Source organism: Cyprinus carpio, chromosome A4, assembly GCF_018340385.1.
Source record: "Cyprinus carpio isolate SPL01 chromosome A4, ASM1834038v1, whole genome shotgun sequence".
NCBI lineage: Eukaryota > Metazoa > Chordata > Actinopteri > Cypriniformes > Cyprinidae > Cyprinus > Cyprinus carpio.
Genome location: NC_056575.1, coordinates 23,433,347 through 23,445,377, shown reverse-complemented (window position 1 = coordinate 23,445,377; position 12,031 = coordinate 23,433,347). Strand labels below are relative to the sequence as shown.

The 12,031-nt window shown below is 36.2% G+C and overlaps 1 protein-coding gene across 3 annotated transcripts; it reads right to left on the bottom strand.

Annotated features, from left to right (window-relative positions):
- Positions 1–279: 279 nt before the first annotated feature.
- LOC109093228 (gastrula zinc finger protein XlCGF57.1-like) lies at positions 280–11,675 on the bottom strand. 3 transcript variants are annotated; one of them, XM_042744495.1, is made up of 4 exons: positions 11,540–11,675; positions 9,902–10,005; positions 4,303–4,437; positions 280–1,916 (listed from the first exon to the last, which is right to left on the bottom strand). In XM_042744495.1, exons 3-4 carry the CDS (start codon positions 4,385–4,387, stop codon positions 682–684), a joined length of 1,320 nt encoding a protein of 439 aa, XP_042600429.1. In that variant the 5' UTR covers positions 4,388–4,437; positions 9,902–10,005; positions 11,540–11,675; the 3' UTR covers positions 280–681. The 3 variants fall into 3 exon arrangements, with proteins under 3 accessions (XP_042600429.1, XP_042600436.1, XP_042600421.1); XM_042744502.1 differs by lacking the exon at positions 11,540–11,675 and adding an exon at positions 10,322–10,534; XM_042744487.1 differs by lacking the exon at positions 11,540–11,675 and having other exon boundaries at positions 9,902–10,294.
- Positions 11,676–12,031: the final 356 nt, after the last annotated feature.

Below are 12,031 nucleotides of genomic sequence, written 5' to 3'. Positions count from 1 at the left end.
CAGGGGACATTCAGGTTAAACTCAAGGTTTGCTTTGTTTTTGCAAGTCTTTCAACAGTAATGGCACACGAAAGGCTTCTCTCTGATTAAGTTATTACAAAGTAATAACTTTGTAATAACTTAACTTATTCCTATCTGTGAAACTCATCCCACACTGATGACATAAAACAGTTCTCTCATATGTGAATTCTAAGGTGGTACTTAAGGGCTACTTTAGATCTGAAACTCAGTGACCAAATTTAAACTACTTCTTTCTGTCAGGGCATAAACGACAGGAAGCAAGTTGCAAGTAACATTTATTATAATACGTAAAGTTAGGCTGGGTTGATGGTGGGTGGCGCAGGGACCTCGATGACAGCACAGATCAGTGAGAAGGTGAGTTGAGTGCGTAGGTGAGTGATGATGAGGGATCCGAGCGATGATGATGTAATCCGCAGAATACCGAACAGGAACGAAGACACAAGGAGGAATGCTGAGCAGAGGAGACATAGACATGAAGCACGAAGGACCTTAAACAACGATCTGCCAAACAAGAGACAAAATACAGGGCATTAAGTAGGCCGTTGGACTGGGCTGCAGCTGCTGCTGATCATGATGATCAGCGGTAACGTCCACATGAAACAATCAACATGACGCAACATGAGACGAGCAGGAAACAGTGCATTCATGAACCGTGACACTTTCAGATATGAGTTCTCCTGTGTCTGTTAAGGATTCCTTTTTGGTTAAAACTTTTTCCACATTGTTGGCAGGTGAAAGGCTTCTCCCCAGTGTGAATTCTTATGTGGTCTTCAAAGCGTCCTTTTCGATTGAAACTCCTTCCACACTGAAGGCATGTGTAGAGTTTCTCTCCAGTGTGAATTCTTATGTGGTCTTCAAAGTGTCCTTTCTGATTGAAACTCTTTCCACAGTGAGGGCATGTATAGGGTTTCTCTCCAGAGTGAATTCTCATGTGAATTTTGAGGTTTCCATGTTGATAAAATCCCTTTCCACAGTGAGGGCATGTGTAAGGCTTTTCTTTGTTGTGAATTCTCATATGCCTATTAAGTCCTCCATTTAGAGCGAAACTTATTCCACACAATTTGCAAGTGAAAGCCTTCTCTCCAGTGTGAATTTTCATGTGGTAATTAAGGTTTCCTTTGCGGTTGAAACTTTTTCCACACTCTTGGCAGATGTAAGGTTTCTCTCCAGTGTGAAGTCTCATGTGGACTTCAAGGTTTCCATGTTGACTGAAACACTTTCCACACTGATGACATTTGTGAGGCCTCGCTCCATTGTGAATTCTCATGTGCCTGTTAAGGCTTCCTTTTTGAGTGAATCCATTTCCACACTGTTGGCAGATGAATGGGCTCTGTCTAGTGTGAATTCTTATGTGGTCTTCAAAGTGTCCTTTTTTATTGAATCCCTTTCCACAATGAGGGCAAGTGTAGGGTTTTTGTCCAGCGTGAGATATCATGTGGATTTTAAGGTTTGCATGACTATCAAAACTCTTTCCACACTGAGGGCATTTGTAAGGCTTTTCTCTGGTGTGAATTCTCATATGCCTGTTAAGGCTTCTTTTTTGAGTGAATCCGTTTCCACATTGTAGGCAGATGAATGGGCTCTTTCCAGTATGCATTCTTACGTGGACTTTAAGGTTCCCATCTTGATCAAAAATTGTTCCACACTGAGGATGTGCGTAAGGCTTTCCTCTTGTGTGAATTCTCATATGGACTTGAAACTTTTCGTGTTGACTGAAACTCTTTCCACACTGAAAGCAGGTTAAGTAACTTTTAGTACCTGTCTTTAGAGCACTTTTTCGTGAGCTATTTTCAGATTGTGAGCAACTGAAAGATTTGTCTCCAGGTATGAAATCATGATGATCTTTTTCTTTAGTTTCATTCAGTTCTTCACTCTCCTCTTTTAGTGTCATCAGGTCTAAGGTGAAAAAAGACAAATCAAACTACATTTTAATGGCACAAAGCAATAGACATCAAAACATTTAGGTGTGTAAATCAAACAGATCCTATACCCACTAAGCTACTGAGAGGTGTAAAATGTAATCATAGAACCCCTCAATATTACTCTTCGTTTTCTTTAAGATGTTAAACCTTTAATTTAAAAATAAAATAAAATAATAAAAACTCAGGAGATCTGATTTTTATAGACTGATCTCAGTCTCCCATTTACTACATATTCTAGGGGTTAAGATGCAAAATAATATTTTTAATAATAATAATTATAAAATAAAACAAAGAAACAAAAGGGAAAATACCTCAACTCAGACCGACAACACAGTAATTCCATGTAATGGTTTATTTAAAAAATTAAATTGGTTTAAATTTTGGTGTCTTCTGAACCATGTTCAGTTTTGCAGAGAAACCGTGAAGGATCTCAGTCAGGAATTAAGCCCTATCGTTGCAAAGAAATTACTTATTAAAATTAAAGTTACAAATTACCTGCTTTTGCCATGTGACTGTGGCTACATGTTTCTTCTAATACTATTAGATCAATGGTGTAGTCAGGTCAATATGTAAATGCCATATGCTTATGCTGTTTGCATATTACAACTAAGGATTAATATTTGCAACCTCTGTAGACTATACTTTCTTGTTTCTTGCTTCAGAATTCCATAACCTCTCAGTGTGTTAGCTTCTCCTTTAACTTTATTCTATGTTGCTTTCTGAAACTCATATATCCAGGGACTGAAGATGAAAATTAGCCTATATGGCTAAATCTGTCACATTTACATGATGGACCAGGATAGCAAGGAACCAACTGATCTTTTTTAACAACAACCAGATTATGTAGGTTTTTGGTTTACAACATCAGGAAAATCAGACCCTTCCTGCCAGAATACATCGTACAGTTCATCATCCAAGCTCTTGTCATTTTAAGACTGAACTACTGCAATGCTGTACTGCACCAAAAAGGATATACTGTCTGTGCAATCAAGCCGAAAATACTGCTAGAAATTAAGTGTCCCCAACTTAGCAAGCCAAAGGTGACAGTGGTAAGGAACCAAAAACTCCATCTGTGACAAAAACATTTTTCCACTGGCCACGCTGGTACGACTAACTTTTCAGTTGGTCGCACCAGTACATGGTTTGGTCGCATTTCTTTAAATTAATTGTAATATCTATCTATTAGGCTTGCTGTAGTAGTCAATGTTACTGGTTTTACCCAGTGTTCGCTCATAGAATGAAAACATTACTTTGGGTGTAGATGAGCGTGAAGATGTGCATGGCAAAAATGACGAGGAAACAAGTCCGGATAAAGAGGACCATGTAAAGATTGCCATCCAATGCCCATCACTTATTCCTCAATACAATTGATCTTTCTGTACACATGCACAAGACCCCACCCAAGTCAAGGCAATTGTACTTCCCCATTCATATACATTCTTGACTTGTGGGTAACCAAACCATTTTGGTTCCCATTACATCCCATAGTATTTTCTGTCCATAATAGGGTTAGGTGATGTCTACCAAACTGGCATCGGACGATGTCTACAGTGAAACATCGTGATGGACGATGACATCGGGGGCCGGGGTTAGGGTTATGCCCGAGGCGTGAAACAAATGTTTTTTTTAATCCTCCCATCTCGCAGGCTATTTATACCCTTTAGGGTTTCCGTAGTACACTTCATTTCCTTCCCAAACACAGAACTGGGATGCGGTGGATTGTGGGGGAGGGTGTGGGGGGGGAATCAAGATGTCAGCTTAACATCGTGATGTCTGTCAGCCATCTGCGATGGATGATGTCATCGTCTATCGGCCCAACCCTAGTCCATACTGTGCAAGTCACTGAGAGCCAAAACTGTTTGGTTACCAACAATCTTAAAAATATCTGCTTTTATGTTCCCCAGAAGAAAGTAACTCATACAGGTTTGACATTGCAGGTTTTATTTTGTTGGGGTAATTATAAAAACAATCTTCTTATTATCGCCCCAAGAAAATAGAAAAATGCAAAGAATTTTTTTCCATTGTATTTTTCTTAGCAAGGATTTTAAAACATTAATGTTACACAAAATAACTGTTGTTTAGACAACTTCCATACTATTTTTACAATTTTTATGCGAGACATAATAATGAATGCCCAACATGGAAGTAGGATCTTCTAAGCTGCTCTTGAAGGCAGTATTTGTCTGGTCATGTGACCTCAATATGTCTGTCTATCTGAGGCGACCCACTCCATGACAAATAAAACCTTTTTAATCAGGCTACTCATATGACATTCTTCAAAAATATCATTTATTTCTGTAGAGCTGGACATTTTAATAAGGATTAAATGAGTGAGTTCAGCTTTGAGAATGAAAACCAACCTGTTTGTTCCTCGGTATCTTCTTGTTTCAAGCTGAATACTTCTTCAATCTTCATGTCTTCACTCTCCTCTTTAATAAACGCCATCTTTATAATAGTGTGTCACATGGATCGCTGCTGCTTCACCAGGAGTTTTTCTGTGTGTTTGGATAATTTGTAATGTTTAAGATGAGAATAATCAAAAGAAAGAAAACTAGGCTAAATCTAGGAGTGCATCTCAATCAGCTCCCTAGTTCAGTAGTCAATGCACTGGTAATGAGTCAGTCAGCATGAATGTCCTTAAATGACAATTATTAAAAAGAAACACAAAAAAACCACACTAACATTAAAAATAAATAATAATAGAATTATAGTCTCTTTTTTGTTTCGATTTATGTTTGGTATTACATGTAATCTACAAAAAGTTATTAAATATTACACTTTCTACCATGGTTTTACTACAAATATTAATAATAAAAAAAACATGGTTACTATATTTAAATTCCCCATTAAAATAATCAAAGTGAAAGTTTTTTGGGTGTTAGTATCAATATATTTGTCTTAAGGTTATCTATGAGGCAGTGTGCTCCAAAACAGTGAAAAAATTCGCATTTAGAAGATATAAGCATTCAAAGCTTGCAGTTCGTCACTTCCGCCAAAACGGCTCAATGATTTTTTTGATGTCACATCGTACTTCATCAAATCTTCTGACCAATCAAATGCTCTCTAGATGCTCAAGCGCCGGCTGAGATCGGTCACTTGTTCACAGTGTAGTATTTCCTGTACACTCAATGGCCCCTAGTGCACAATGTAGGTAATAGGGAACGATTCAGACAGTGTAGATAAGCTTTCGATTGGTGCAAATGAGGTCTGATTTCACACGAACCGCAGCAGCGCACACAGTCTGATGCACGGAGCAGATCATTTGCGCGAGTCGGCATATATTAAAAACTTTTACAACTACACAACCTCAGCATGATTATGACCACTATTTTGTTTTATTTGGAGTTTCATATTGAATCTAGGGGTAATCTATTAGACTGTGGCTGTCAAATGCGGCTTTACCGAGCTCAACGGCTCTGGCCCGGGCAGATACAAACAAAATGCTACTGGCTATTTAAAAAAGGGGGTGGGGCTGCTAGATATGTCATGCCCTCTCTTCCTGTTTCAGTTAAAATTATGTCACCACATAGAATAATGCTGCATGTTTCAAGGCACTGGGTTAAACTAATTAATTTTACTTGGTTGGAACAGCAGCTACGCTAATTATGTCTTTATTTGTTTCTCTGTTTTGCACTAGGATTTACACAAGCTCCAGTCTGGATCCAGAACACCTGAGAAGAGATGATGCCAACCCCTCAGAGGACTTCAGATAATTATAACCCTGAAACAACATACAGAACTACCAAATACTGCTACAACTGTGATTGCATCATATAATAATTGCTGTTAATAGTGTTCATCATCTGGTTGACTACGTCTTGTATTAATTTTTCAGAAAATTTCTACCATATGCACATAAACTGACAGTCACCACTGATAAGCTACTACTAAATATTGTAGAAACTTAATTTTCTGTAAAGTTGCTTTGCAATGATTTGTATCGTAAAAAGCGCTATACAAATAAACTTGAATTGAATTGAACTTCAGGGGACCTTTAAATCATGGACGCTAACTACAAATTAACCATGTTTTTTCTACACTAACCATGGTTTTAACCATGGTATTTGTAATAAAACTGCGTTTATACAAATGGTAATAAATACACCAAAAAAACACTGTACACATTAAAGGATTTGCAGTTGGTTTGTAAGAGCTGCCATTACACGTTTGTTTTTGTAGTTCTCGCTGCATTTACACTGTTGTGAGCAGCAGGTATCATGTCATGTGCGCTGATTTTTATACAGTCTATTGCCGCGTTTCCACCAAAATTACCCGAAACAATTGTACCAGGAACCTTTGTTCCCAGGAACTTTTTCCCCCCCAGACCTGTTGCTTTCTGCATTTCCGCTGCGGTCTAAAGTACCGTCAAAATTAGGCAAATAGTCTGGTGACGTAGGTCTGTGTGCGTTTCTCAATACAAAGCACGCAAATTTCGGACTTGCATCCTCGGTAGTTTGGACTTTGCGAGTTCGACTCAGGAGTGTGATCTCCCACGGACGGGCAGACACAAGTCCGGTAATTCTGCAAACAGTAGCATACTTTGATAACATCAGTCAGCTCGCCATGGCTAATGCAATTTTCCTTACTGTATATTTACAATAAGACGGAATATATCAAACACCACTGCCTCTTTTCGTTTTCATTTAAACATATTAATAGCCACAGAAATGTAGTTCAGGGAAATGTGTAGGCCTATATAGCCTACATTACAATGAAACTAAATATTATATCAAACAGGTTTGCCTCTTTTTTTTTATTTAGTTTTAACATATTAATTGATTAATTGAATAAAGACCAAACATTACCTATTAGATTTACCCAAACCGAATTATATTTTATGTTTAACCACGAAAGAGACATCAGAGCCAGCGGCATATGTCAGAAGGACTAGCCGAGTCGAGACTGCTCTCGTTGGTAAACATGAGCACTGAGCTCCCGCTGACTGCGTGGAAGGTGATCATCTCCGAAATCGGCAAAACTACATTCTTGCCTGAAATACTTTTAAACCTACGTTTTCATGACACAATAACAGTAGCCTAATATTTTGAAAATTATAGAATAAATGGTGGTTGAAATCACAATGCAGCAGGAACTCAACCAATCAGCATGTTTAGTGCCCAAGTCCTGCCCCCGAAAGTTCCGGACCTTTGAAAAAGTAACGTTACTACCTTGCGAGCAGGTACTTTCTGAGGGCCAATTTTTTTACTTGGAACTTTATTTAGATCCTGGTTCCTGTGGTGAAAACACACCGAATACCAGCCCTAAGTCCCTAGTTCCTAGGTAAAGTTCCAGCAGTGGAAATGCGGCTCAGAGTTTCTGCAGAACTTTTAAACTCAAATTTAAGACTTTTTAAGACCTGAACAATTAAAATGAATACCATATGAGCGGGGTAGGGCAATGTCTATAGTACCATATTAAGCTGTAAAATTACTGTAAAAAGCATAATTTACAGTTCAGATACAAGTTTTCACATAAGCAAAGTTTTATAAAACGATAAACTTTACATTTTAGCCTTTAAACTTTTGTTAAGAAAATAGATGAGTCAAAAGTATTAATTATTATAGTAATTTAAACATTTATTATCAATAAATTATTGTATCAATTAAATAACAAATTAGGGGTGTGCGATATTTACCAAAAAAATGATATCTCTATTCTGGTATTTTATCTATGATTATAATTAGATTATATTTTACTGAGTGTGATATTGTGCTGGTATCTTAAGGACTACTTAAGATAGTCTTAAGCTGACTCCTGAATTTTTTGATATTCTGTGTGGTCAGTTCACAGCAGTAATATAAATTAATAATTTCCATCAAGTTTTATGGGCATTTTTACCTTTAAGCCATTTTTTTTTCTAAAAGTATGCACCATCTTTTGAGTCAAATTTTTGCATTTGGGTTGTTACCAAGAAAATTAAATCAGTATCAACAAAATGTATCTTTGAAATGCAGAGGTAACACAGAAGTTGCATTAGAAGTGTCATTTAGATGCATTTACACACCATTTAATGCAGCTCTGAGGGACATTAACTACTTTAACCTGCATTTACAAATGCATAAATAATGTTTTGATATTTTAAACATAAAACATTGAAAACTGATGTTTGAAATTATTTAAAAAAATGAAAAGGTAGATTAAATGTAAAATTAAAAACACCAGTAGGCAGCAGCGAGTCATTGCGTTTGAATCGAATCATTTAAAAGGGTGATTCATTCAGGAACAAAAGTGTCTCTTCACGTCAAATAAACAATATGAAATGATATAAATATATACATTTTCTGCCATATATTAAATTATGGGATCATTCTTAATGCATTTTAATAGACTGATTCACGCAGTAAATGCGCACGCTCACTAGTCTAACCTACTAGACTTCATAACCTAATGCATGCGTGCATTCTGCAGGTGTGTTTTGTGTTTGCTTTTCGTGATATACTCATAATATCAAATCGCACATCATTAAAACAATTACGATATTATCGCAGACCATACATATCGCACAACCACATGTTTAGATTTTTATAATGCATTATCTTCTTATCGATCCACCAGTTCACATTTAAAGCTCTGCATGTTTGCAGGGTAAAAACATGGGTGGATTTTCGCATTGGTCTGAAATCTGAAAAAACAACAGTTTTATTGAAAATGCTCATTCACTCTCTGCCAGCAGGTGGAGCGTTTGGTAGACATATGTTAGAAAGCTTCCCCAGTAACGGCAGAACACAAAGCAGCGCAGCACCGGACTTTGAGCGTGCAGCGCTCGTGTTTATTCAGTGAAATCATAACGTTAGATTTTTGAAGTTTAATCATCACATTCAGCCATATCACAATTCTGGTCTTTTCGTCCCCAAATTTAAGACCTCCTGAAATCATAATTAAGACTTTCTTGTACAATTTAAACCTTTTAAGGCCTTAAATTTATACAACTAAATTTAAACTTTTTAAGACCCCACGGAAACCCTGAATGCAGAACATGAATGCATAATGTTTTGATATATTAAACATAAAAGGTAGAATACTGATATTTGAATTTATTTAAAAAATGAAAAGATACTTTAAATGTGAAATTAAAACTCTCAGTAGGTGGCAGCAAGTCACTGTTAATAAGTGAGTCATTGCGACTGAACCAAATCATTTAAACAGTTGATTCAGTCAGGAACAAAAAGCTGTCATGTTGCTCAAAGATGCAAAACAGCGCTGTGGCTTTGTTTGGAATTATTTTTGTTGGCGAAATAGTGCAAAAACAGGCAATATGATGTCTAAAACGTAAGTCTCTTGATAAAATTTCTAGTTTATTGAACTGTTGTAAAAAAATATATATCACATTTGTATATGGTAATTTTTGGAGAAAAGGCACTATTCTGTGTGAAACTGATTAACTATATTAAGTGGTATAAATATACACATTTTCTGCCCCCATGTCTTGAATTTGTGATCATTCTGAATGTATTTTAATAGACTGAATCATGCAGTGAAAGAGTGCACTCTAAATGCGCACGCGCACTAGACTTCATGTAATGCTTGCACTCTCTAGGTGTTTTGAATGTTTGTTTTTTTTTTTCATGGTGTTACTTAACTATATCATGTTATGAATAAGCTAAACATTTAGAAAGGACACCCTGAAGTAATGCTAGGTGTAAAGAAAAATCATGGACTTGACCCTGGCCTGAACTACGGATGATTCATAGGGTGAAATCATACGTGCTTTAATGTTGCTTTGTTTTTTTGCGTCATTGTTATATTAATTTTGACAGCTCTAAATTCAGCATGATCTTCACACACAGTATGAGTTGCAGTCTGAAATGATTTTCCTTTCCCTTTTAATTGACAAGATATTATCAGTCCTGATCATAGGCTGACGATCTTCAATCTTCAAAAATATAATTCATTTTTGTAGGGTTGGATGTTTTAATAAGGATCAAATGAGTGAGTTCAGCTTTGAGAATGAAAACCAACCTGTTTGTTCCTCAGTATCCTCAATCTTCATATCTTCTCTTTAATAAACGCTGTCTTTATAATAGTGTGTCATGTGGATCTCAGTTGCTTCAGCAGGAGTTTTTCTGTGTGTTTGAACACATAGTCATGTTAAGGATGAGAATAATTAACAGAAAGAAAAATAAACCCAAACTAAATCTCTGGGTATGTCTCAATCAGCTCCCTAGTTCAGTAGTCAGCACAACTGGTCTGCCAGAGTTAATGGCTTTAAATGACCTGATTAAACATTAAATAAATAAAATAAAAATAAAGCAGAATAACAAATTTATAACCAAATCCAAAGTATAATACTAAATATTTAGTTATATTTAATAGCTTTCAGATTATATTTAATAATTAGACTTTCATGAAAACATTTGCAATTGGTTTGTAAAAGTTTACCTTTTATACGTTTATGTTTGCACTTGTGTTACATCTAAACAAGCGCTCCTTTTTTCCATCACTACTTCATTTCTAGTGACACTGCACATAATCCGCAGGCCAGGTAATAAAAAAAAAAAAAAAAAAGTGAAAGTGAAATACAGTCAAGTACTCAGAATTCGTGTTCTGCATTTAACCCATCCAAAGTGCACACACACATACACCATGAGAGCAGTTGGGGGTTCAGTGCCTTGCTCAAGGGCACCTCAGTCGTGGTATTGCCGGCCCGAGACTCGAACCCACAACCTTAGGGTTAGGAGTAAAACTCTCTAACCACTAGGCCACGACTTCCCCACAAAAACTAATTATTAATAAAAAAAAAAACCTCATAGCAAGTGGATGAGATAAATCATTAATGATGGAAATACTATATATTGTCTAAAATAGGAATAGGCAACGTCGGTCCTGGAGTGCCCATGTCCTGCAGAGTTTAGCTCCAACCCTTAAAAAAGAAAGAAAAAAAACTCACTTGCCTGCAGCAATTAGTAATCGATTAAACGATTTATGAATAAGACTGGGAAATCACTTCTCCACTTAGTCATTGACAATAAAATTTAAGCCTGACTGACAGATACCAATTTTGAGTACAGTGTTGTTGTCATAAATGCATTTTGTTTTATTGCCCACAATACTATTGTTAATAGTTGTTCAGAGGGACACTTTATGGTTAATTTGATTAAAAAGGGTGCAGGGGCTCAAAAGGGTTGGAAATTAAAATAACTATGAGTATTATGTAAATATTTTTGTTGACTTTAACTTCACTGCATTTTAAAGACAAAATGTATATTCTTACTCCAATATATATTTTCTACAGACACTTTTATTAGATTTGCAAATGCAAAGCACAAAAAATAACAGCAAAAAAAGCTACACAGATTGGTCATAATGTTGTGATGTTCGCGGCAGCAGCAACATGCAGAGACAAAAAGTCGCTGATGGTGTGAACGCAGCTTGAAAGAATTCGCATTTACTATAAACTGGTGCACCATAGGGAACGAAACGAGACGCACATTTTCTGTTTCTCATTGTGGATACGTTTTACTCATTAGAAACAACGTTCATTAATGTTACCAGATAAAGCATTACAGTGCCCATTTAGTAATAATGAACTCATTTCACAGTTCTCTGTCTGAACAGGTTGTACTGACGTAAACATTTATATAGCGGTTAAAAACAAACCTTTCTGCAGCCGACTCACGAGCGCGGCGCAGCCTTGTGACGTCATACCGCCGGACCAAAATAAAAGTCCTTAGCAATCCACAAGCTTTGAAATAAGATAATAGATTTAATAAAAGGGATGATTCGCAGATCTTCAAAGTTATTAATACTACTGAGCTTATATTTTCAAAAGCTGCTGGCTTAAATGTAAATGTAAGTGTGCTCTCAATTATATTACCCAGCTGCAAAGCATTTATGATATTTACAATTAAGGATAAAGTCAATCTTGGTCTTCATATGACAAAGGACTGAAAATAACTTTTAAATATTTGAAATTAATGACAGTTAGTCGTTTCCGAGCGCAAACATAAAACATTTGAAAAGTTAAAAAAGTTGTAATTTGTTTTATACTGTATAAGCAGTCTGTGAAAATGAAAATATTAAATGCAATTACTTATAAAATGTTAAAAGTAGGCTTACTTCCATATTCATTGTTTTATTTTTATAATGTGT